Genomic DNA, 27,802 nt, shown 5'->3' with positions numbered 1-27,802 from the left:
AAACGTCGCAGCTTCACTACAAAAGAGAAGCTATTTCAATCATGGCAACATTAACCGACAGCGCATGGTCAGGGGCAACGTGTGTCTGCGTCCTTATTTAAGCCCGTAACAAGTCGCAGGCTTTCAAGCAGGACAAACCAAGGGAGACGGGGTTTTTGGCTTTGTGACACACCGTACTATGCGGTTAGGTGCCATCCACACGACAGTTTCTTACACAGCTCATCACTGAGCTGCCCTTCGGGAGCTCCCTCCTCATTAGCTGCTTCTGCAGTTTTGAAAGTGTTCAAAACTCTGCTCTTACTCAGGGCGAGCACCACGACTGCCCCGTAAATGCTCCAAAGGAAAGTCTGCAGCTTGGGATGCTGCTGGTAAGGATAAAGATATGGGGGGAAGAACGGGAGACATGAAAATTTTCTCTACTCAACAATGTGCTCGCTCTGACTGGCAGCAGAAAGAAGAGCCACCTAGTACATTGCTTTAGCTTCATATAGATAACATATTTATTGAAAATCTGCTTCACCAACAACGGTGAAATCATGACCAAAAATTACAAAACATCATGGCAGTTGGCTTTATAAAAATAAACTGCAGGAGTATGTCTCACTGATTTGTACTGGTCTCTCTCGCCCCCTCCCTCCTTTAATGGTGTACGTTATACTCTTCAGCATAATACCATTCTAGAAAATTGCATTCCGTCCAAAAAAATGCACTTGTTTTTCCTTAGCAGAGGTCCTTAAAGTGACTTTTCCCCCCGCCCTCCCCAACAATAAATATAGAAAATAGCCTCTAAACAAATAAATTTTAGTTTGGTCAGCTTAAAAAAAAGGTCCATTTTCCCCCTCTTGGGATATGTAGTGACTAAGCAGCCATTTAAACAGTATTCAAGTCTTTGGTGGCTTTGGCTGCTTAAAGCTGCAGTTTTATGTACACATGATCAACTGAGGTCCTTTTTTTTTTTTTCTCTCCAGAAACCAAAGACTATGAGATGATGTCAGGTGTGAATTACTAGGACGATCAGTGCCGCATTCACTGCACCTTCACTGGGAGCGATCGACCACCCAGGAAAGCAACCGGTAAAAGGAGGTCATCTTTGGCAAGCGAGAGCTTTCACACAGAAGGCGTCTTTGGTGGATGAACCTGTTGCATAAGCTGCGGTCGTTTCACTCGTGGTTTCCGTCTCTTTGGCCTGCTCTTCGCTTTGTTGATCTGCACCACAAAGAACGCCAGAACCACCATGGCACCAAGAAAAGCAAAGACTGGAATAGTCTGTCCTACGTCCTGGTTGTACCGGCCCGGCATTATACCTAGAAGGCAAGGAGGTTTGGAAGTGACGAATGACCACATGAGCTACGATGTCTTTGCAGTGTTAACGCTATCTACCAAAACAATCCGACGGTAATTCTTGTTCAAAGACGAAACAGCCATTAATCAGATTACATTTCAGACAGGAAGATTAACAACGGCAGACCGATTAGTGAAAACAAGACGGGATGCTAACATTACAGAAAAGCAGCAGCATTTCCACCTTGACCTATTTGGGCACATGAAAGTAGAACTCAGATCTCCCCTGCAACAACGATCTTCTGTTCTGCATTAGAAGAGAGATGCAAATGCTTGACCATAGTTTTACCACTAAGTAATTTCTATAAATCACACCAAATCCTGATGCCACAAGGAAACTGATTTTGTGCTTGCTCCAGAGGCTGTGCACGCACGGGGTGAGGCCGAGCTACAGAACCAGACCCTTCCTTTTTACAGGCATCTTTTGGTCTAGCAGCTCAGCCTGGGAAAAAAGCACATGTGAGGCTTTCAAACGACTTCCAGCTGGGCCTGCAGTGCCAAGCTTGTACAGGAGAGTACCCCACCATTAGACCAAATGCTGTTTCAAGTGCTCTACACCATTTGTTAGTGTAACACCTTGCCCAAAGCACCACTCAGACAAACTTTTCTGGACTTTGTTTCTGCATCTGTGCACTCACGCAAGGAATTTTAACTAGCAGGAGGTATCTAGCCGCAGCTCCCAAGGACAGGGACTGCTCCTGACACCTGTCTGCCTGAGCAGCACCAAAACAAACCTCGACTACCCAAAAAGCACCCATCAAGATCTTCCAGTATGTCGCACATGCTTTCTTCTGAATAAACTATTCATATGCAAAAATATTTCTCTCAGGCTTCATCAGTCAGCCTTTTACAACACAGCCATACTATTATTTGCGTATTTTTCCACAACTGAAAATAAACACTTGGCCTCTCTTCTGGCTGCGGCATGTTTGGTTGTTTTTTTGTTTGTTTGGTTGGTTTTGTTTTTTTTTTTTTTTTCCCAAAGCTTATACAAAAAGCAAAGCAAACCAGCAACTTTCAAACTTTTCCATATTTACCTCCAGGAATGTCCCATGCTCCACTTTCTCCAGGGGACAATGGTCTCACTTGGGGTCGGTTCTGTCGAAAACTGGGCAGAGCCACTTTATCAAGGTCAATTGACAGTAACTTTTGATGTTTCCAAAGGTTGCTAGAAGAAATTTAAAGACAGAAGTGTCTGCCCACTTGCTTCAGTAATGCAAGGGATTTTGTAGAAACGTATAGAGAAAGTGACAGTTGGAACCTACAAACAACTTACTAGTTTGGACCCAAATGATAATCCAATCCCCTCTTTAAGTTCTGCAGTTTGCAGGCCTCCGAAGTTAAATTCAGACGCCACAGGGACACAGTCAGATCGGCAACTATTTACTAACAACTCACTCTCTTGCACGCAGACTACCAAAAGTTACCATTAGCAGCTCAGCAGACAAGTATGATGCATCTATATGCTGATGCATTTGCCTCCGAGTGACTGACAAACAATACACCAGAAGGCAGAGTTAGGCGAGCTGTCCAAGAAGCTGCTTCAGAAAACGATTTCAAAGGCATGCACTGACAATGGATTTAAGCAAGACCACTCACTATAAGCTGCAATCACTCAATCACAACAGTGAATTGACTTGTGAAGCTATTTTTAAAATCCCCCAGTTTCATAGTGTAGCTGTAAGGTGAGTCAGAATTATTCACTGACGAGGCACTAATCATTATTTCCTCTTTGCAATCTGGTATTTCTCTAGGAAAGGCATTCCAGCTGTCCCTCTCAAAAGCAGATGGAACAATAATTTTTCAGCTGAACTTAAAAGCGAAACTTCTTGTATAACTGTAAGAAAGAGGTATACTAACCTGGGGGCAGTTTCATTCAAAGGCTGTGGTTTGGCCCAAGACAGGTGAGGACAAGCAGGAAGGGACCGGGGCTTAGGGTCTCCCAAGTGAGCCTCGAGCACCTTTGAGTATCGATGCAAATGGTTACCTGCAACTCAGAGCAGAGGCAGACTCGGTTACCAGAAGACTGGTAGCATAAGAGTTACTGACATTTGCCTCCAGCTAAACAGAGCTGCTGTAAATCCAGGAGCTCTTTACAGTAACGATGACTTGCAGCTAAATCTCGGTTAGAATTAACCAAAGGGTACCTTACAAAACAGTAAGGCTGTGCAATGGTAGGTAATCCAAGTTTTGCTGGCAGCACGTGAAACAAGACTGAATGCTTTATACACGCTCCGTAGCTAGTATCTAGAATGCTCCCTAGCAGAACTAGGTATCTGAAAATTCCTACTCTAGGAACAGAACATTTTCTTTAGTTGAATCACAACTGTATCATGACAAATCTCTACAGTAAGCGCTCTCTTCTAGTAAAACAACAGAACATTGTAGAGCTCACGCCTAATCTTACTGGCATATAACTCAAGGGGTCTGCCTGGGTATTCCCGAATTCCACCCTAACACTCCCTCAGTTGTGGGCTTTGCTTGGTAGTTAAGGCTCTCACCTTCCATCCGCTCGGGAAGAGAGTAGCCAGCTCCTGATGGTGGTCGCTGTCTGTTTTCGGAATGGCTGAGACTTGGCGGCGTCACCCCATAAGAAGTGTACTGCAGGAGGGAATCCAGGAGCCAAAAGCAATCTGTGGATTTCATAGCCCCAAGCCCCAAACCAAAATATGCATTATCCCACATTTCAAATGGCTTATTTTTCTGTTAAGAAGGATATAATGACATTTATAAGTACAATCAGTTTTTCTGGCTCTTGTTATTCTCCTTTTGAAGTTCTAGGCCCAATTTCAGAAAGATGCAACTTTCAAATCCCTCCTCCCCATTACACAAACACAAAAGTAATCTGTTCAGTCTTAAAATATCTTCTTCTCTATTGTACCAAATCAGGCTCTTTTGGTGAGTAGAACATAAAACAAGAGGTCTCAAATATGGGAATTCCAGGTTGGGCAAGGCCATCCCAGTCCCTGCAAAAACTACCGAGGTTTTTGAATGTGGAAACACAGGAAGCTCAGAGCTTCTGGTATCATTTCTAAGAGGGAAACAAAGAACCAACTATTTTTTGAAAGGACAAAATAAATACTCGCAAAGAAAAGTAGAAACAAGGTAGCGTTTTCAGTGCAAAGTTATGACTCATTTGCTTTCCCAAGCTTAAAAATATAAACAAACACAGAAGGAGAAAGGTTCTGGCTATATCCCAGCTAAAGGAAAAGCAGTACCTACAGCAGCTGTGGTACAGACCAGGCTGGGAACCAATGCCACAGTACACTTGATCATGGTTTTCCTTTGCACTTAACAGCATACGAACCCTCATTTTGATTCTCTCCTGAATTACTACTCCCTTAATCCAGAGCTACCCCTAATGAACAAGCAGTCCAGCTAGTTAACATCACAATTCTCTAAAACTTCCATGTGCAGGAGTAGAACAATGCCTTATCAGCTATTTCTACCATACAGCAAATGACTTTTCTCAGAACTTCTGAACCCAGGAACAGTTGGCTGGGAATGGAAATTAATCTTCATAATCCTGGTGTCCCTTAAACCCCCACCTTTGATTTTCAAAGAGGTCAATCAGATTTTAAGGATTTATATTCACAAATGTTAGGAATTTACCTCAGTTAAAGCCACCGATGTCTCTGCGGGAGACATAGCTCCTGGTTCACAACTTAAAAGCTAATTTGAAAGGATTTCTTTAGAGCCTTCCACTTTTTCCTGCTTCACAGGTCACAATGAACTTAACAGCATTAGGGAGGTCACAAAGCATTGCTTTCTATTACTTAAGTTAAAGCTATGTGTCTTCCCTTATGCTACGTGCTTTCAATAACTTAAAGCAAGCACATAAGGCACTGATATGTTGGTGTTATGGCAACTCAGGAAGCCACCTAAAGACAGATAAGGAGAAACCAGAGAACTTTCAAAGAAAAAGAAAATGTTTGGGAAAGAGAGAAATGAGCTAAAGATGGAAAGCTCCCTTAGACAGTAAGTTCCTTTCAACTTAACTAAATTAGTCAGGGGATGGATTAAATAACCAAATATTTTAAAATGTCAGTGACAAAAGCTTAAAAAATTATAAATGTACTTTTCATCACAAAAGGAAAATGCAGGTTGAACATCGCATTCAGTGGGAACGCAGAAAAAGACCTCACAGACTGAATTATCTTTGGCCTCTCGAGCCACAGATCTACCAGCCTGCACTTTACATGTCACAAGAAACCCAATCAATCTCTTAAAAATTTCAGCAGTCAGATCAGACAGAGTGCTAGAAAAAGGTTTTATAAGGACCAACCACAGCGCGTAGGCAGAGAGAACGGCTTCTCTGAGAGTCACAGAAACCGCACGCACACACAACTCACACACTTGCTACCTAAAGTGGCAAACAAACACTTTGAAAACCCAAACAGAAATTCCTACTTTCTGACATATTTACACCAGCTGGTTTCTGTCAAAGTAGAATAAAGGGAAAATACCAATGCACAACTGAAGCATTGAACATTATCATAAATCCTCACAAGAAACATTGCGAAGGGGAAAAGGCAAACACTGTAAAGGGAACAAGGCACGCTGATGAGCAAACTCAAGAGGTAAAATCCATTGCACTATAGAAACATTCTGAAAATGCAACTGGGGAAAAAGTGAAGGGATCCCCTAATGGCCTCTTCACAACTTCAAATCAAGCATGTGTAACTCTTGGTGCTTTCTGGAAACAAAAACACCCCAAAGAAGCAAAAAACCCCACCAAACACCCCTGCCCCCACTCCACCCTACCCCGAAAAAAAACCCACCCCAAAACCAGCCCCCAAAGCTTGTGGAACAGAAGAACAGGCAAGGGGCCTATGGGGAGGAGGGAAATCCGCCCATAGATCAGAGCGCTACTTAATGTGAGGCGCTCTTTTTTTGTAACTGTATCTTACAGCGTTTTCAGTAGAGCTCTGCAGAATTGAGATTAATCCCCAGTTAGGAATATTTAGAGATTCCCTAGAAAACCGCTACTTCTGATGGGAGCTGTAAAAACCCCATAGGACAGTTGTCAGCTTAAGACAACAACTCTTCCTGCATGTCAAAGCTTACACACCTTTCTGTCGATGGCTGTCATCCAAGCAATTAGAGTCGCCGTACAAAACAATTCTGCCACCACCTTCGGAAGGAACTTGGTAAAGTCCCAAAATAGGGACATTTTCAATTACAGCAGTCTCCTGTTTTAAAACTTCAAGACCTAAAGCAAAGCACAAATACATTTCATAGTCTGCAAAGCATCAATTTACCTTAAGTCAACACAGCCTACATTGCAAACTTACGAATGCAGCTATGCCACTCTTCATGTCACACATTTATGCAAAATGTTTTTAAAAACCCCATGACGTTATGATAAAAATGAAACTGCTCCAAGATCCTGATTGTGACGTTTCCTACTGATATTAATGTGCTTGTTTCTTTGGTGAAGAAGCAGAAAAAGACCTCACAACCTGGATTATCTGCAACATGCTTGAATGAAAAATCCTAATATTTTCAGCAACAGGTATAAAATCAAAACATTCTGCCTTACAAATTGCTTTATGTTGTTTTGGTCCTTCTGCAGAATTCTACAGGACACAGTAACTTAAGAATCAGCTATCGCAGCGCACACTGCTCTTCGCCAACTTACTTCGCCAACTGCCATGCCTACCTATTCCTACAAGAAAATCTACTATGGAAGTAACAAAAGAGAATAGAGACATGCCATTAAATACATGATCTGTCTCTCTGTGAGCAGCAGCTGCAAGAGAAAGGCTTTGACTGAACTCGTTTAAAGCAGCCATTTAGGGGAAGCCCATTTTAAAGACTGCTGGGCTTGCATCTCTCTGCAATTCTGCAGTTACTAGTTACCCTTGCACTTTGTCCCTTCAGCTTTCGATTCGGGAACAAAGAAAAGTATTGTTTAGTAAGGATACCTAAGCCAAAAAAAAAAAAAAAAAAAAAAGAAAGAAAGAAAGAAGAAACTCATGTAAGTTTTCCCATCTTCCCCCTCTGCTTTAACCTTTGGCAAATTTTACTCCCTCCTCACCCCAGCTGCTCTTTGAACCGGCAGGCAGAGCCAGTTTTCAGTACATCCAGCCCTGCCATGGTTCAGAGATCTGCTTCTCAGCCTTTTCTGAAACACTTGTACTAATATCGTAAAGAGTAATTTTTGAAGGAGTCTATAATTTAAAGGCCTGCCTCCAAAAGCCCTGCAAGTATCCGAATAATAAACTGGCAACCTAAAAGACATGTTTGCGATATATTTACAATTATAACTGAGATAATCGATGAACAGAAAAGATGGAAAAAGCACAGGAACCTGTGATATTATGATAAAAGTAAATAGAATAGATATGCACAGAGAATAGATCACTCAACTCTGAGAGCACAGGCTTCCTGTGTGCCTAAAATTTTCCCTTGCGGGAGTCTAGCAGGTGACATTTTCTCTATCAAAATTTTCCTTACCTATATCCTTACCACAGCTACCACAACACTCACACCAAATTTGGCAACGATTAGGGATATATTTCAGTAGTACTTGAAATTTGTGAGAAACATGGACAATTAACACAATTACAACACAACCCCCTTCCCTCCAAAGATGCATGGACGCATACATGCAGATGTGTTTACATACAGCAAGCACAACAGAGGACTGTATATATACACTTGGATATTGCTGTACTATATGAAAATTGTATACAGTCTTATTGCAGCTGCCTGTTAGGCATCCAACTACGTATTCTAGGCAAAATGAAAAACCACCTACCCTGTCAACGTGTTTTCAAACTCATTGTTTTTACACCTTTAGACTTTGTAACTTTGCTTGTGCACTGACTCCAAAGCTCTACTTAAAAAGACAAGGAAGTGCATACCTTGATCCTTAAAAGTCTGTGCAATGACAATGCCATCTTCTGGAAACTTTGCAATACTGCATCCTGATGCATAATTCACTGAAAGACATCACAAAATTGCAGTTTAAACTAAAAATGACACTCCCTCACTTCCCACTGTATTTCAGTAAGCTGTTAAAACAAGCACAGAAGAAAGCATTCCCAGGAACATTGCTCTGAATTTGCATATTTTGACCAGTATGTGTATTCACAGAGAAGGCATTTCTAAGCACAGCTTTTGCAGGTTCACCTTTACCTACTGCTTTCAAACCTTTCTATTTAGGAAACTGATGTTATCTTTTTTTAAACTGAAAAGCTTAATCAAATGCCCTATGATTCTATGATTATTTATACTACAGAGAACCTGTCTCCTTCAATCAGCGCTAGTGAGCATACAGAGACCTCAGCGTTGGTGCCTTCTCTTTTCACATACACATCCCAAATTAACCAGTCAGAAGAGAGAGATTTGGATACAATGCTCGAAAACATCAAGTGACTTGGTCAGATAAAAAGAAAGACTGGCTAGACCTAGAAAGGCTGAAAACAGTAAGGTCACAGACACATGGTCTAACCACAAAGTTTGAACTTGAAACCAATCAATCATTCATTTCAGGGAGAACAATTCAAAAGATTACAAGAACAGGAATTTACAGAACATCTCGGGATGTTGTGATGTATGTGTAAATTGATGTATTCCAAGGAAAAAGTCCCAATCGATTTTCTTTCTCCAAAATTTCAAATTTCCATGTAATTGCAAAATTAAAACCAAAGGCTTCATCTTGGCAACTAATAATTATAGTCCAGACAAGTACAGACACACCCCTTCAAAGTATTGCATCTGGAATGCAAGCCTAAACTGAGGACATTCATTATCTGGGCTGAAAATTTTTCAGATACATTCTATGAAGGAAGTAATCATTTAAGCATGCTTATGAGACTCTTTTCACTGAATTTGAGTGGTTCCCTTCCTTCTCACTCAACCTCATTCTTACAGAAAATTAGTTTCCAAACAACACACCGTAGCCCATGTAGGCAATGGACTCCAGTACTCACTTTCATGATTTGCCATGGTGAAATCACCTTCGTACAGCCCGTCGCTAAAGGCCATATTCCAGACAGAAAGCAGATCGTTGAGAGCTGGTATATTAGCACCTCCAGTATCCGGCATCCACCACTGTCTATAAAAATTACAGTGTAACACACTTTATTAGTATGCAGAATATACTTCTAGAGTTTGTATTATGAAAAGTCAGGTGTCCTCCTGCGTGCAGACTTTTTCAAAGTCACTTAAATAATGAACTATATCTCAAAGCCTTATTTAACTCCTGGGGCCTGTGAGCAGCTGTCTCTCTGACATCAATGGTTTTGAGCAAAAGTTAAGTAATACTAATGTAAAGTTCTCAGTGCATTCCAGTTCCATCAAAAACTTCAATTTGCTAAAAAGAAATTCAATCTTATGTTGTTTGGTTGAGATGAGGCAAAAGCGATGGCCATGTCATTTGCTTCTTTTTCTAATGAAGCAAAATGTTACTTGTTCACAAACTGCAGAACAGATCTTTTTAGCTTAACATTAACACAGAACAGGCTGACAACTACAGTAATTATGAGGGTCTCTCTCACCACTGGTGATATTAGCGTATTTTCCCTTTACATGATACACTGGAACAATTCCAATAATGGGTGCACAACCTGGCGATTCTGCTTGCAACCCACATTTTCTTTCTATTCTGCTTCCCAAAAGTGAAAATATATCCCTTTTTCTCTGTTTGTCAGTTTCTCATTTCTTGCTTCTCTTCATTGTAAATGTTTTTCTGGGCTTTAAAAGAAGATTACATTACCAAAGGGGCCTTTGCAATCATGATAAAACAGGTAGCTATTGTCCTTAAGCTGAAGCTTAATGTCAATTTTGCTCTTCAGGTAGTCCCTTCTTACAGGTAGCATGCAAGCACTAAAGTACAGACTGTCACATTTTGGATTTTTAGGGTAATATGCATGTAAAATGTCAATTCTATGGCATTTTATTTCCCAAAGAACTGACATAAATCAGTACCTTGTGTTTTCATCATAAAACTTGACTTTTCTCATCACTGATGTGTTGTACCAGTCACTAAATACTATAAGTGAAAGTCCGTTATCAACATCCCTCCTCAGCTTGGTGATCTCTTCAGGAAAATACTCTTCCTCACTGTCCACCATCAGCAAAGTCCCTGTGTGTAAAAGCAAAAACAAGAGTTCACCAGGCTGTTCACTGTGACGTCATCGCTATTCACGCAACCCATGCAAAAATCAATACAAGTGCACACTTCGCACAATATCTGGTCCATGTGCTCTGCTCTGGCAGCTCACCTAAAGAAGTCACATTTAAGGATGGGAAATGTAAGACAATTTAGTTTACAAATCTATCCAAAAATCAGCTTGGCAGCATAGTATGCTTTTTAGGGTGTTACTTATGACTTGTGCTTGTATGGTCTCATGAACTGAATGCCCGTGTATGTCAGGTGTTTATTTTGCAGTTTGGTCTCACCCAAATGCTCCATAAACCGAGCCAAACTGTGGCAGAAGAGGACAATCAGGAGATTCACCCATGATCCAAACTAAAGTGCTAACGTAGAGGCACCCTCGTCAGAAGGTTTTTCACTGCTCCAATTCTAAAAGATACTCCACTCACTACTGCAGATTTGCAGCCAGGTAGCCAACAATTATTCTGAAACTTGGTTTGATTCAGACCTTGAAAACTACAGCTGCATCTTGCCATTGCCACTTTCATATAACCCTCTCCCACTCCTGTTAACAAGCAAGCACAACCTTCTCTGCATCACTGAAAAACACAACCAGAAAAAAATACTTCTATTTCCTGAAAAGATGTTTATGGTTTTAGATTCTGCCTAAATAACAAATCATTTTGCTTCTTCAATTTCTGATTGCCCAGAGAGGTGGTGGAACTTCCATACTCAGAGACAATGCAAATTTTGACAGGATGATACCCTGAGCAACCTGATCAACCACTGACACTGGCCCTGCATCTCACGGTCCCTTGCAACCAGGCCAATTCTACAAGTCTGGACAGTCTGTGTTTGGAAAGCCTTCTGATAAAGATCCTGTAGAAACCATGTTAATGACTTGGACGATAGGACAGAGTGTACCCTCACTCAGTTTGCAGACAATACAAAATAGGGTAGATGGACCACCGATCACTGCGTTTTCCACCCCTCACTTCTTCCGATTGAGGAAATTCTGGAAGCCCAACAAACTACTAATCAAATGAGGTACAATGTAAGACTGGGCTCATACCATCACCAACATGGCTGCTGCACAGGAAACACCTGAAAGCTCTTGGAGTAACCACAGGAGGACTACTAGAAGAGATGAAAAATCAAGTGTACCCAATCTCCACTAAGTGCAACATACAGTAAACATCCTAAACTTCTGCTTTGGGATACTGCGTAGGAGAAAACTGGTTCAGGCTTTCCATCCATTTCTCCAACAAAATGACGGTGAATCAGAGGAGAGAGAAGTCCCCTAATGCTGCTCCCTATCAGCTACAAAACCAGTGGTCTCAGATGAGAAACTATTTTGTCACTTTTTTAAGGGCTACCGTTTCTGTATCCAGGTGCACTGGACTCAAAAAGCAATGGTGCGATATTTACTGAAGAATCAAGATAAACAAAAGATTACTACTGACATTTCCAGAAGTAGAAAATTGTCAGGAGAATGCACCCTCACTTTATAGTCTACTGAAGAACATCACAGTCCAAAAGAGAAGAGGGTCTTGTTGGAGCATGCCCCTGCCTGGCAAATCTATCGAATCTCCTTCCTGATGAACACAGAAGAAACAAGCCACATACTGCTTTGCTATTGCATATGGTTGAATGGAATACTTTCCCCACTCTTTTATCTATCCACAAAGATCAGCGTTTTAAAATGCCACTGCTGAGGAAAAGAAAAAAAACAGAATGGACACTTTTGATTTTAGTCTACTATTCACATCATGCTTCATTTTGACTGTGCCAAAATCTTTTGTCAAATACAGTTCTGCCTTTGTGGGACGGAACACAGAGGGGCTTTTAACCCACTCAGAGGTGGGCTTTCCCTCTCATTTTTTCACGATAAGGATAGAAAACTGCACTAATTCTACTAGACTCCCAAGCAAGCTTCTGCAGCAACACTTTACACAACTAAATATCAGCATATAAATAATAAATACACCCACTGTTATAATATTTTTCTACTACCATGAGAATTTTTCTTTGCGCCCCCACAACATTTTTGCTCTTCCAAAAACCAGGCCATTTTAGGAAGTAGTTAGCAGTATGGAGAACAAGGCAATTAACTCATGCTTACCATACTGACTTGCATCAAAGCATGTAAATGGGGAACCAAGAACCTCAACAAAGTATCCCATGCTCCTTAGGTGCTGGTACATGTCCCTGAAGTTTGTGTGGATATGGTCACCATTCCTTAGGAAAAGAGAAAAGTGTTGAAGACCTTTAGATCTGGCATGCAGAAATCTAATTTAAGTACTCTAGTTATAGATTACTTCCTAGTTTCCTTTCTAAAAGGTCCATTTTTTTCAAATAATAATCTGTAGTTTTCCATGCACTATCTGTTCTTTGCAAAATTCTTCACAAATGACACAGGTTCTGAGTGCTACAGAGAAGAGTTAGTAATACAGTCAAAGCCAGAGATTGAGCATGTTCCTTACAAAGCACAATTCTACATGTTTGCATCACACCACAGAGAAACACTGCTGCATTAAAACCAGATGCTCTTCACAGGACTTCATCCTCACGAAAGAGCCAGTAAGAGCACTTTTAACTACTAACTGGAAGAAGCACACAGGACCACCTGTAAATAATTGCTGAAACTCAGCAGAGCGTTCCTGTCCGTTTGCCATATCTGCACGCTCCAAGTAGCCTTCCAAAAGCCTATGTCTTGGTCACTGACCCAATTAATCCTCATTTATTCACTGTTGCACAATTCTTACTATGGGTGGTTTCCCTCTCCATCTATGAAAGACAACAGGTCAGCTGAGCCTCCCCCTGCTTCGAAGACAGTCTCCCTCAACAGACAAGGGGTTTCTTCTTTAGGATTCAGTCTTTCAAATTTCTTATGTATTTTTGGTAAGTGAATGCTGAAGCGGCTAATGAAGTGCCCCCCTTAACTTCCTGGGGGAAATCAGGGCAGAAAAGAAAAATGCTACGCTTTGAAAGCCAAACAAAAATCTCAGTGTATTAAATGTGCATTTTAAAAGCTTTTCATTTCATGTGAATAAAACCATAGAGCACAAAAACAATCCTGCACCAAAAGCACGCAGAGTCTAAGTGCTTTCCATGGATTTCTTAGAAAAGATAATCCCATGTCACACTGCAAAAGGCCAGAGCTCTCTGGCATTCAGTAAAGTTATCCCGTATCATTAACACACAATCAAGAAATACTGATTTAATAGAACTTGAGATAAATACCAATCTAACGGATCATTCTTCATCCTCAAATTATCCCTGGGGAAGTATCCTGGTGGATAACGGAGATTATGATATTGATCCCAAAGGACTCGCTTACTACGAGGTGGAGTAGGAATTATCTTCACTTTTATTGGAAGCTTCACTGTTGAAGTCTGCTCTGCACCATTCTTAGACTGAAGGACAGAACAAACTACAGTGAAATCCTTTTTCCCCACAGGAACATTCACCAGTTAACTGTGGATTGTAAAAGACCAAAAAAATTGAGGTATCAAATCTACTTTTAGTGACCAGTACCAGCTATGGAGACAAAGAGATGACTTTTGCCTTTTATCACCATAGTATTTTTTCTGCACTCAACAGTTTATATTTATGCTCAGAACATAAAATACTTAAACTATGTTACAACTGTGATTTGATGCAATCGTTCAAAACCTTAAAAACTTCTCAGGAACAATTAAGCATGGTTCTAGAAGAAATATATTTAGTTAATCTCTTTTTCAAAACATATTACTTACAATTCACAATAAACAAATGAAATTACAAAGTCAGTCTCAAAGAGAGGATTTCTGATTCTAAAGCATATCCAATTCGCAGGTTAATCCTGCTCTCAACTATAAAGATCATTATTGGTACTCTTCAATTTCCTGACCCCAGCCTAACTTATGCTTCAAATGACAGGACCAGAGCAACCCCTTAAAAACAAGGTATTTGTATATCGGGAATCAGTTTTAATAATTATGAATACAGAAAAAACAAAATGCACAGAACTTACTTCATTTTCTGCAGGGGATGATACTGTGATCATAACATGACCTTGAGCAATGCCTTCCCAAGATGCCGCTTTCTTTGCTACAGAGATAGAAATTGCTAAGTATCCGGACCAAGGCCACAACACAGGTGAATAGGAGAAAGCCACTTCGATATTATCCCCATTTTGGGGGAGATAGGGTTGCCAGTCTGGCTGTGAAATGAAGAATACAGAACACTGGTAAAACAGTATTTGCAGTCAGTAATTTTTGCAGACATAGCTCTCTTCCGCTGCACACAGAAATAACAAATCTTAGTTTTTCTGAGTATTTTGTCAAATTAAAAAGCGTCCACAAAGCCCAAAACGTTGGTGTTCTGTCAGTGAATCAACCTAATCGTGACAGCCTTAATGATTTGACTATAGGCTTTTCAGAGGCAGGACTCTCTAAGAAGCTATTGGAACAGCATGCTGCCTAAATGCACCTGTTTTAACATTTTGCAGTCCTGTGCAAGAATTTATTGGGAAGAACACCCGATTTCCTTTCAGTAACAAAGAGAGCTATCGCTGTAACAGATGCAAGCAAATTACATCAGCTGTGTCCATGCCATACCATAAGCTAATGATGTTGGATAAGAGCTTCAATACCCTTTAATGTAAGCTTAAATCTAAAACAGACCTCAGGATTCACACTAAAATGTTGAAATTAAGCTCATTTACATTGGGTAAAGTTTTGGGACAGGTGCCTTATTTAACTTCTATCAATTCCCAAATCTGTTCTACATTTAAACTTACTGAAAGCTTACTGGGGAAAAAAAAAAAAAAAAAATTAAAAATCTCCCTAGTCAACCAACATGCTCAACATCACTGGTGTAGAAGAACAGGTTTTACAGCAGACCTTGGTAAGTCAATACATTCAGGTCATTTTGACCCATGGAAGAGGCATGATTTATAATGTCAGGATCCTTTACTGAGATTGCTTATGCTCCAGACAAAAAAAAAAAAAAAAAAAAAAAAAAAAGAGGAAAGTCTGTCCAGAAGATTTCTGAATGCTATCAGAGAATACAAAGAAATCTCTAAGTACCTGTCAATCCAAACTGGTTTTACAAAGATAAAATGCTACGCACCCCTGAAACCAATGCATTGCTTGAAAACTTGTAGACAGCTCATGTTGACAAATCTTATTAATCTGGGTGTGCCCTTCAAAATCAAACATTTTGCATTTCCTGCTCTCAGCAGCAAGAAATCAGATTTGTTTTATGAAGTTCATAGTCTTTTCTGGGCAGCTTTTAGCAACATTAATAGTCAGGACTTGGAACAACATTAAGTCTTACCTTGTCTACAATTCTCCCAGTGACACCCATACCATTAAGGATAGTAACATTAACAATGGTTGGCATCCCTCCATAATATATGGGCTGAGAGCAATAGGGCCACATGTAGGGACATTCCGTCAAGTCAATATAGCTTGGACTCAAACTACAGCAGGATGGAGGAGGTAAAATTTAAAAAAAATAAATCAATAAACAGAAGAAGAACATGCCACTATACATAACTATGAAAAAATGACAGATAAAACATTCTATTCAGAGTTACTCTATCAAGCTCTCACCTCGCTTCCCAAATCTGCCCCAAAATCTTCTTCCCTCCTCCTCTTTTTTTTTTTTTTAATTTTAAGTTTTGTGAAAAGATTTTCACAAAAAAAAGATAAACTTTTCAGCATAGTGAGAATGTTCTTATTCTGGAAAGTTAAAATTTAAGTACTTTTCCATTGTGTTCTAGGTTACATTATTCATAACATCTGAGGCTAGAAGAAAAAGTAAATTTAGCTCTCGTAGACACTTCCATCTCCTATGATGCTATAACTTAGGCAGAAAATACATCGACTTTTCATCCATTCTCTTGTCAAAATTCATGCTTCAGGATTTCATCTCTGCAAGTTCTCTTTGTTGCACAAGCACAGATTGCTCAACTGAGTTACACGTGCATCACCTGCTCTCTGAAGAGAAATACAGCAGATTATAGTATATCATTGATTAATTAAGGATTAAAATTAACCTGGCCTGTGGTTTATAGCTGTTGAGGATCTGATAAGCTCTCAGAAGATCCAACTTGCCATGTCCTTGTTCAAACATGTTGACTCCAGGAAGTCTACGTGCTGACGCAATAAGTGCCTGCTTCATACTTGCTGGATTTACCATTTCACGCTTCTGAACTGTGCTGAAATAGGAAACAACAGCTCACATTAGGTGGCCTTTATTCTAGTTTCTAGCTAGTCCCGTTTACCATTTCACCTTGACAGTCATTTGATTTAAAGAAAATGCAATCAAAAATCAGGTTGCTGTGAGCAACATCTACAGTCCAGAGTTGTCTATTATTACTTGATTTCTCACTGGAACAGCTGAAGAAGAGTGACAATTTTCTGATACATTTCTCTTAAAAACTAATGTTGCACAAATTTTTCTCCTTACAATGGGCTCCATGACCAGCAATCATTACAATCAGGGCAGTATCTTTATATGCTAAATAAAATATTCTGAAAATCAAAGCCTCTGTAACTGGAAACTTGCTGGCATTCACAAACTGACTCTTTCGGGGGGGAAAAATAGCTTTGTTGTTCAAAGAAAAATGCACCCTTTTATGGAGGAAATATGATGATGACTTTGAATTTTTGGCATAAGTGTTTTTCAAATAAAGGTTTGTCTCATCATTATGTAGTAGCAATGACAAACACGAAGTATGGACTTGCAACTCCCACCTTCCTTTCAACTTCTTCATTGTGCAACAGATGACTTACGCAACCGGATAATAGCCATAAAACCCTAAATCCTATAAAATTTACAATTACTTAGATAATTATCTGCTACAGGTGCCTACTTTGAGCAGCTGCTCTTCTACAACACAATTGACAGAAGCTCAGCAACTCAAAATGATTAAAAAAAGTGACAAAATTACTTCACAGTACTGTTCTCCCTAGTTACATTTTCAAAGATGTAACTATTATTCAAGACAGTTCTCAAATTTTTCCCAAGAAATTTACACCTAGTCAGACAAAGTAATGTCTTAGGCAGAAGAACCCTGATTTTATCCTCTGAGTTTGTCTTCCTACATCTAAACACAGTTTAGTTTTACTTCGTGAGTTCCTTCAAGGGCCTTTTATGACCCTCCTGTATCAGTATCTTTTTAGAGATTCTCATTTAAGACTTACCTTACTAACAAAGTAACAGCACCTGCCACAACAGGAGATGCTACACTTGTCCCAGAGAGAGAGCGGCATCCACCTTTCATACCAGAACCTCTCACTCCAGAGCCATAAGTAACAATATCAGGCTTCACTCTACCGTAACCTCCAGGTAACTCCTGCAAAAGAAAACGGATGGATTAGTGTCCTAATACATAATGAGCACTCGTTGATTCGTTTGGGCATTTAAACTAACTGCACGTTGTTCAGAAGTAAAATTATCAACTAAATTAGCTGAGGTTCAGCATCACGGAATAGCAAGTAACACCTAAAGAAGGACTCAAGCTGTTTATGGCAAGTTCTTGGTGTTTCAATGTCAACATTACTGCTGATTAGTATTTACGCTAAGCATAAAGCCACTGACAAAATGATAAACACACTGCTACCTGGCTAATGAATGAGATGCAGCACAAACAGAAACATGTAGCAGTCCCCTTAATCAGGATCACAACGCAATCTCATCTGAAATCATGTGTTTAGTAGCCATCACCTCAGCTCAGCAGGCAAATAAGTACAACGTGACATGTAGCATCTGGACATTTTTAAACTGAAGGAAGGACAAGAACAGGCCTTCATTTTTGCCTATTTAACCACACAGGCAAGTCCTCACTGTAAATCAAAATATACTGGACATTTTACAAATACATCAAGAATGCCAATAGTGATCAAGACTAATGATGAGAAACATTAAGCTTCTTGCTTAAAGACTTACGATCTTTAACTATTCTGATCTTTGATGAAATCTTTTACCACTGATTACTCCACATATACCATCTGCACGGGATTACCCCTTCAAAAAAGACTCCCCTTCCAAGGCCCTTAGTTTGGCTGCAAATGTGGCTGGCCATAGTCAAAGTATCTTACCCAAGTGGTCATTCCCCTAGATGAAAAGCGAGCTATATTATCTTCAAAGTCAATGCCACCTACTCCAATCACATCCATTTGGTCAGCAGGGTTATTGAGAGTCCTAGAACACGTTGGAAGATATGAAGACCAAAAAAATAAAAACTACCAAACAAAAAAACAATCAAAACCAAACAAAAAGCCCCAAACCAAAACACAAGACACTGTCATAAGTTTATCCTGATAACGGACATGCTGCCATCAGATTTTTGTCAGACACTCTTTTTAACCACCACAGAAACAAATTTCGGTACTTTACAAAGCGAGAGGACCTTTTCAGGCAGTTAGTAACTCAGTAACTACCAAACAATGTATGTTGAAGACAAAACAAAATCTATTTTTAGGCATTTATTTTAGAAATATACCACAAATCATTCTGGCTTGATCCCTTCTATATTCCTTCAGCCCAAGATCAGTACCCAAAGATGTATGGTCACACTAACAGGGAAATATCAGCTGGAAGTACTGCCATTCTTCTTTTACTGACTTTCCACTGTTTCAATGAAAAATACTTAGCTAAGTACTTCACAAATTGCTGTACTGCTGCAGCAAGTGATAAAGATAGTGGAAAGAGTTTAACTTGAGTCACTTTCTTTAAACAGATTACAGAAAAAAGGAGGAGGGAAAACTTCCTGACCAAGCACAACTACTTCCTAAAACCTATAATAATAACATATTTGCTTTTCTTTGAAGTGGTCATTGAAACTTACCCATACAAAGGGCCATCATTGCCAATAGCAGAGACCATGATGACGTTGTTAGCCGTCAGTTCCCATACCTACAAAAAATAACGTTTACAATAAGGCTTTGCCACCAAAAAAGAGACTTTTCTAACAAATGTACACTCCGTGGGGCCTGACATAAGCTAACAATTAGTCCAACCCCTCTTTCTTACTGAGACTTATAAAATACATCTCATTGGTATATTCCGTATTAAGCTCCAAACTTCCTTAAGATTGTGTGACCAATAACCCAGCCTTGACAGCAACTCTGCTGATAGCACATATTTAGGTTACACCAAAGGAAAAACTCCTGTCCATAACAAAGCACTCCAGATGCCAAAGTCAAGTTATTCTGAATCCCCTCCAGTAATACTCTGGGGAGAGTAGTGAAGTCACTGTCAAACTAAATTTCAATGCAGGTTATCATAAAAAAAGGAAAAATTTCTATGCCTCAAATCCCTTAATTACCCTTTACAAAGAAAGATTTTATCCCTTTTTAAAATGCAAATTAATTCACTTACTGCTTCTGAAGGACAGATCAACAATTCAGGGAACCATGACATTTACAAATACAAAAACCTAATTCCATCTTATCCTGAAATAAATCTCTTATCATATAGCTGAATCAACTACCTGTACTTTTTACCTATTTGTTCTTAAACAATTTGCTGCTAAATTCAAACTATCCATATTTTTACCATGAAATAAATTAACCATGCAGAGATTTTAAAAAAAAAAAAAAAAAAAAAAAAAAAAAAAGGAGTGGATTTCAGTTAAGCTTCTGCTATTAAGGGCCCACTTAGTTGCCTGCGTGGGAGTCACGCTTCCTAGCAGTACATACAGCATTTTGTAAAAGGGCATGCTTCCACAGCTCTGTGAATATTTGGGTTGTGTTTGTTTTTTTTAATTCATTCCTTGTATATATTCCTAAAAGCCTGTACACTGTACAAAATTTCTCTCATGTACATGAAACACCACAGAAACTGTCAGCAGCACCAGAACCTGTCAGTAGCTGTGGCAAACAAGTAGCTCTGCAAGTCCAGCATTTGTGTGAGGGATATAAACACCATGACCGCTTTATTTCCTCATACTAACCTTGTCAACAAACGGATGATCCATAAAGTCTGGGCCACCAATACTTAGATTCAATACATCTATCTTCTTTAAAATTGCATAATTAAAGGCATCCAGAAACCAAGATGTATATGAGACCTATGTAAGAAAGAGGGGGAAAAAAGCTATCATTGGAAAATCCAGTGATTCCATGATAATACAGACTTCAGACAGAGAGAAGAAACACCGCCAAAATAAAGCACAAAAGTGACAGTGGTCTCCTAGTATTTCTAGTGCTCAGTACATTTGAGTGATTGCTCCAACGCTATACAGATCAGACTTCCACACATTATTTCTGAAAAATATACCAGATTTGGAAACTGTAAGACATCTTGTAGTAAGTCTCTTTTAAATAGAAAGATGTATCCTTCTCACTTATCAAAGAAAATACGTCAACATTTGCAAGTACTTGCAATATTCCCAAAGGAAAGGATTAATACAGCATTAATCTGGAAAGGCAGAAATTGAAACACATGTAAAATAGCTACCTGGTTATTGGTGAACACTCTAAAAATGTGCAGTTCTGCATTTGGAGCAAATCCCTGGCATTCTCTCATGCTGGCTATCACTCCTGCTACAAAAGTCCCATGGCCTAAACCTATCACAGGAAGAAGGAAACAAAATAAGCTGTTAGAAGACAAATTATTTCATTGTCAAGGATTTGTACTGTTAAACACTGCCTATACCAAAAATCACATCAATCTAACAGACTTACAACAAACCACAAACACTGGGTTCAGTCCTACTCTTCTTGAATCATATTTTGCTACTGGGTTCAGTGGGGCCAGAATTTCCAGCATTGTGTAGCGAGACAACCAGCTGATGAAACTCTCCAATCTATCCACTCCTGAGTGCTACCAATGAAATCAAGAGCCACACAAAGCAATCATGAGAGAAAAAGTTTATTTTGGAATAATGCAAGTCACAAGGCCAACATATTTTTATGTAAACGCCTTAAAAGATTTTTATCCTGACTCTGCAATAACCATATTTTGTTAAGGATGAAAAATGAGACAAGAAAACACATTTTTTCCTCTCCTCAAAAAATAATTTATCTTTTGCTTTATGGGACCACCTGCATTATATTTCTGTACTCCAAATCTGCCTGTCCAGCAACCATCTGGGCACAGAACTAATAAAAAGTACTACCAAAAGCAGGTGCTGCAATGCAAAGAAATACTACATATGATACAGGTGCACACAAGACTGAGCAAGATATACATATACCTTGAACTTTAAAGGGATTAAATTGCCGACTGACTCACTGACCCAGACCATATGAAGTTAATAATCTGTGAAAGCATACAGTCAGGGCAAGTTAGGGTTGACATATGAAAAAGGAACACAAACATACCACAGAAAATAAAAAGTTCTTTCGAATGTTGATGGGTGTGAGCCAGCACAGTGTTTGTTGATGAAAACTATATAGATTAGAAAAAGCTTACAGGAAGCTGCCAAAACTCTGACTAGTTTAGGACTGCACAGTAAAGAAAGAAAATGCTCTCTCATAAGTATGGAAATATGCATGCACCGTGAAACAGCAGAATACATAAAAAGGAATAGGAAAGAAACTTCTTTCTTTTTGTGGGGTTTGCTCTCACCTCCACCTACTTTGACAATGTACTTATGCCTGCTTAATGTCTTCTTGCTCTGACATTTTTCAAAAACTATGATGAAATGCCACATATGATTCAAAGAAGACTTATGCAACACCCTCCTAGAACCTTAATACTCTTTGCTGAATTGGTATGAGTACAAGTGCCTGGGACACTGCAAAATTAAGCTTAAAATCACAAGATAGGCAGTTTCAACAGATGTTAGCACCACAGCAGCAACAGCAGTTTTACAATGGAAAACAGAACACGCCAGCGTCAGGAATAGTTGGACAATTGTGCACAGTTACTCACCATCATCCAAGGTTCTCTCGTTAGTCCAGTTTGTTCTCTCCTTCACATTTTTGAAATGTGGATGTTTCTCACTCAGACCAGTGTCAAACACTGCTACTCTTACACCAGCACCTATAATAGAAAAGCATTGCTTTTTCTGATTCAGCTTCATAGCAGATCTATTCCATCATGTCAAAGAAAACTTTTATGTTTAACGTAGCATGCAATTTACAAGCTAAATAAATTAGAGATCTTAAAGAAAACATATTCCAATCCAGAAATACAACCACAGATCATAAATATGACCAATTTCTCTTAAGTACAGTACACACATACACAGAACAGCACTCCATAAGTATACAATGCACCTCAAACCAAAGTATTTCTCAATCTTTCCAGAACTGGCACCCAATGAGAGATTAACACATAGGAGCCAATTAGCCTTTCCTTATACTTCACTTGTTTTTTCAAATAAGGTAATTGTTCTCAGCCAACAGGCAAAAGCATACCTGTGTAACCCATCTGCCAGAGGACATCTGCCTGCAAGGTCTGAGCAACTTGGCGTGGGATAGCTCTCAGCAAACGCCTGCTTGAGTGTCGACCTGTTGCATGCCAGAAGCCAGAACCTAAAGAAAGACTTGCTCTTCTCAAGGGACGAGACGATTGCCATTTTTGAGTCCATCTGGTTTCATTGCAGTGCAACATTGGATCAGCTACACAGAATGAAGAAAACACAGTATGAGATTAGTTTTTTATGCAAATATACACGTCGTACTGTTACAAGAAAAATTTTAGACAAGTGAGTATCCATGTTCTCTGATCAAAATCAGAAAAAGCTTCCGTTTTATCTACTAGGGATATAGTGGTCTATAGTCTCTGGTAACTGACTGCTGCAAAAGAAATGTTTCTATGTCATAGTTGGAATTGTTGCCACACTTTAGCAAAGGTATGACAGGACCTTGATAATTTTATAGGCAAAAGAACAGATTTCTGTAAATTAAATAAAAACTGTAGGGCACTTCTCATTTGTGTAATGCTAAGCTGATGGTCTGAAATAAGGCTGAGAAGACTTTTCCAAAGCAGATCTCATGCAACCACAGAGAAGATTACTTACACTCTGAATATTTGAGCGATCGGAAGACCTTCCGCTGAGGTGTTACACGCTTGATGTTTGGATGATCTTCCAGTGTCAGTACTCCATCTTTCTGTTTCTCATTGATCTGAATAACTTCAAAATCACTAGGATAGTCACTGGCTGGGTTGTTGCGAGGTACAATCCTCCAGTTCTCAATATCACTACTTTTTAGTGCACTTGAAATAAATTTACTTCTAGCTTTAGCTGTGAAGTATCCATTAAAAGCCACAATATACTCTGGAACAAGAGCAGAACTTATCAGAACTGATGTTTAAGCAGCTTACTCATGCATTCACAATGCAAAGGCCCAAGTATTTTTTTTTCTTTATCCAGAACAAATAATAACAACTTGAGGCACTTTTTTGTTGCTTTTAGAAATCTGCAATTTATTTCTGCACTACATAATGCTTTTTTTTTTTTTTCCATCAGGAAACCTGCAAAACATGATAAATACCTTTTGTAGAATTTTAAATATCACGGAAAAGTGAAACTATGAGGGGGAGAAGGGGAGAGGTAACAGACTTACTGTTACATCCAGCAGACAACTGCTTGATATGCCAACTCAATATGCTTCTTGACATGTATGATTTAAAGACACCTAGGCTCTATATGGTATCGAGTTTCAGTGCAAATTACTGACACCAAGTACGACATGCACAGAGAATGAAGCCGGTCCCAACGGTCCAGTCCTTGACCTAGATTAGTGATTTGTGAGTGGACCTCAGCACCAGCGCACACCACGACATTCACCACAGTAAGTCTTTGGCTAACTACACTCAGAAATGCCACTACAGACATCCTGCCTGTAAGCACCCAGGCACACACGCAGCTTCACTACAGAAACGTTACAGGTGCATGAGGCAATAAGTTGACACAGGGTCAAGGCATCCTACTGCTATCCTTTGCCATCTCAGCAGTGATATCTGCCTCACTTTTGTCTTTCATCTGCTCTCTTCACTTTGCCATTTTTCCACGCATGTATTATTGCTTCTAAACTTTTTCTTGAACAAACCCACAGAGACTTCTTGCCTTTCTCACCTCTTCAAGGCCCACTTGTGGTTACATTTCATAAAAGAGCCTCAACCATACCACTGGCCAGGTTGAAACAGCCAGCTACTAAACACACCAAAGTGACCAGACTTGCCCACCCGAGCCTTCATGCTCCATTTTCACTTTTAACATCCTCTTTATTTCCCCCTCTCTTCCTTCTCTTGTTCTTTGAATCTTGTCTCCAGTTAAACCAAGAACCTTTGAAAAAAATCTGTTTCTCTTTTTGAACATAGAGAATTTGGCAGACAATATGCTTCTACAGAAACTCTCTGAATGTTACAATTGCACAAACACCACAAATCAGTAACATACACTTGAACTTCACAGGGGTATTTTTTTTTTACTGCTTAACTCTTTATTACCATGCTCCACGACTGTCGAAGTGAATTCCACTTTCAAAGTAAGGCGAGAACATCCAGGACATACGTGAGCCTCATGAGAGGAATTCCCTAGTCTGGTACCGAAGTGTTTTTTGCCACAGAGTAATATAACAACCAGAACAAACCAGATGTTTGCAAACTTCATGGTCATAGAAGAAAATGGTTTCATTCCAAAAATTCCATATATTCAAATCACAATTTTCTTCTTCATAAACTAGTTCATTTTTGTTTCAGTAAACGTTGCTTTCACTGTGCTGATCAACTGGATATTCTTAAAGCTGTGTCCAAAATAAGTAGAGATTTCATTGTCTTTTGAGGTAAAGCCTTGTAAACAGGCTCATTTCTTTCTACGCTTCTTCTCCATTTTGTATTAAAGGATTCGGTCACTCAGGATGTGGTAGCTGAGTCCTGTACTCCATTTCTGATGGCAAAGTTAACTCCCTAGAATTAGCAAAGCTGATTGCAAGCCAACCTGTAAGGCAGGGCAATATAGAAAATAATTAGATTCACACTCGTGCAAATGTATAGCCTGAAGATCAGAAAAGATAGACACCTTTGGCAGTTAGTGTTAGAAATAATATGCAAAAAGTTCACGTTTCATTTAGCAATCTTTCATGAATGCTCAAGTCTCTTCCTTGCTCACCCAGTGCAGGTGTGGAACAGTCAGGCATTAACCTGACAATAGAACAGGCAACAGTGACAACCAAACTCTACAACCCTTTGTGCAAAGGGAGCAAAGAGAACAAAACGACATGCCAGGCCCACAGCAAGGAAAAAGTACAGTGCAAAATAAAATATTAATATGATAAAAGGTGTCCACAGACACTTAAAAAGGCATGGTGGCTTTTTTCCAGTCAGAAATGTGGCAAATAGAAATTCTGCTATGGTACATCATTTTACACAAGGAGAATCAAATTCAAACTCTATGCTAAGGGCTGGTAAGGACAAGAAATACCACAGAAAGCAAACTTTCAGTCCCTGTGCTTGTAAGAGAAAATCAGCATGAAAAAAGTTTTCCAAATTTTCTTGAGGTGGAATGCGGGTTACTACAACGTGGGCACCTGAGAAAATAAGGGCTGAGATTACAGATGTAATAACATGAAGTTAAAGGAAAGCGTTAGAAGTGTTTTTCACGTGCAGGGGAAGCTTCTTCCCCTTACCTCCTAAGGTGCAGGAAGCATTTGAGAAAAATTGCAAAGCTAGCATTTCTTTAAAATCCAAACATTTAACCAGCAACTGATAGATAAAAAGCCATTAAGAAATGAGAAGAGAAACATTTTCATCTGGTCTGTCACACCATGTGGAGAAGCAGAGCAGAACCAGTGATCAGGATTGAAAAGTAGGAGCCTTATTGGGGGATTCACTCTATTTAGGAGAACGATGGGCTGACCTCACAGCACAACAACATGCATGGGACAGCTGTCACTTCATTTTTATTTAACTTTATTTAGCATTCTCAAGTATTTCCTTGTAACAGGGACAGAATTCCCCTCTATTTCTAGCTAACTGACACCACCATGGCAGACTGAGAACTGCTTGTGATTACAAAGTTTGCTCTTCATCCCTAAACTAGACACAGTTACAGTACATCGACTGCTGATCTTGGCTGAGCTCTGCCCACCTTATCACTTTGTTGGCTTATAACCCCTACAGCAATAAAATAAAAAAAACAACTACATAAATTAGCAAAATAAATACCCTTAAGGCTGATAACAGATTGTATGTAAGCACGATGCTGAAATATGACGGAAACTGAGACCAAAGGAACAGCAGGCTCACAACTTTATTCTGTTTAGTACCCTTACCGCATGGAGCCAGACAGGAACCTAAACTTGCCAACTTATCCATCCCCTAGAACAGCTACGCTTGGAGTTACTCCCGAGTTTTTCTGAAGTGAAGGTAGCCCAGACCCAGCGACGGGAACTCCGCAGAGATCGCCGGCTGAGAGAGGCTGAGAGAGCATCGGCGCGGAGGCTGCGGGCGGCCACCCCGCGCCACCGGGCAGCGGAGCAGCCATCCCCCTCCGGGGCTCTGCCCGTGCCAGGAAGGGGCCGCTGCTCCCGCCCACCGCGCCCCAGTAACGGGGTAACTCATCTGTGCCGTGCCCGCTGCCGCGGGTCCTCAGCGCCGCGCCGGCCAGAGCAGCCGGGCACCGTGCGGGGCCGCGCCGGCGCTCCCAACCCGCCCCCCGGCCGGGAGAGGCTGAGGGGGAGCGGCAGCCGGCCGGAGAGCGGGGATGACTCCGCGCCGCAGCTGCCCGGAGCGCGGCGGCGGACGAGGCAGCCCCAGAGACGAAGGAGAGCGAGCCCCGGGTGCTGCAAGGCCCGGGTGCCGCTCGCCCCGCTCCGCGCCCCCCAAAGCTTGGCGAGACAGCGCTCCCCCCAGCCCGCGCACAGACGCGGCGCGGCGGAAGCAGCAGCACCGCCGTCCCGCTCGCCTTCCCCGCTCCCCCCGCGCTCACCGTGCCGCCGCCGGGGCTGCCGCCGCCATTTTGTGCACTGTTTACCACAGCGCTCTCGCGAGAGCCCCATCGCGGCCGGCGGGGGCGCGTGCGCACGGCACGGCGGGGCTGCGCTGCAGCGCGCATGCGCCGGTCCTGGCGGCGGCGGCTGGGCCGGGCGGTAACGGACGTCGCCGTGGGGGACGCTTCCCGCTTCCCGCTGGAGGCGGTGAGGAGGCCGCGCAGCAGCCGCCGCCTTCTGAAGAAGGTTGTTTGAGAAGCTGGTCGTTCAGGTGGGGGCGGAGTGGGACCTAACTCCTGCCGGGAAGAGCCGAGATGTGGATGTTACCGGCAGGGACCGGCAGGCAGCGCCCGACGAGCGTGAGGGAGAGAGGGGAGCAGAAGTGTTCTACAGCTCCGCGTTTCTCAAGCTTCCTTTAAACCCTTGCTAAAAAGAGGTGTATTTGTTTAAATCCCATTTGCAAACAAGCATAAGT

At 40.7% G+C, this 27,802-nt stretch overlaps 1 protein-coding gene across 2 annotated transcripts; it reads right to left on the bottom strand.

The window, feature by feature from the left end:
- Positions 1–538: 538 nt before the first annotated feature.
- On the bottom strand, positions 539–27,408 carry MBTPS1 (membrane bound transcription factor peptidase, site 1). 2 transcript variants are annotated; one of them, XM_082320427.1, is made up of 23 exons: positions 27,327–27,408; positions 24,848–25,337; positions 23,415–23,672; positions 22,810–23,013; positions 22,322–22,432; positions 20,903–21,012; positions 20,397–20,513; positions 19,290–19,357; positions 18,541–18,643; positions 17,644–17,795; positions 16,494–16,655; positions 15,770–15,914; positions 14,463–14,651; positions 13,691–13,863; positions 12,570–12,685; positions 10,279–10,435; positions 9,282–9,406; positions 8,211–8,288; positions 6,413–6,553; positions 3,843–3,974; positions 3,202–3,328; positions 2,379–2,509; positions 539–1,304 (listed from the first exon to the last, which is right to left on the bottom strand). In XM_082320427.1, the coding sequence occupies exons 2-23, from the start codon at positions 25,032–25,034 to the stop codon at positions 1,108–1,110; spliced, it is 3,183 nt and encodes a 1,060-aa protein (XP_082176553.1). In that variant the 5' UTR covers positions 25,035–25,337; positions 27,327–27,408; the 3' UTR covers positions 539–1,107. The 2 variants fall into 2 exon arrangements, with proteins under 2 accessions (XP_082176553.1, XP_082176554.1); XM_082320428.1 differs by lacking the exon at positions 27,327–27,408 and adding an exon at positions 26,671–26,927.
- Positions 27,409–27,802: the final 394 nt, after the last annotated feature.

The sequence above is a fragment of the Platalea leucorodia genome (assembly GCF_965183815.1).
Source record: "Platalea leucorodia genome assembly, chromosome: 8".
Classification (NCBI taxonomy): Eukaryota; Metazoa; Chordata; class Aves; order Pelecaniformes; family Threskiornithidae; genus Platalea; species Platalea leucorodia.
The sequence above is the reverse complement of the archived record's forward strand: the minus strand, read 5'-3'. Positions and strand labels throughout refer to the sequence as shown.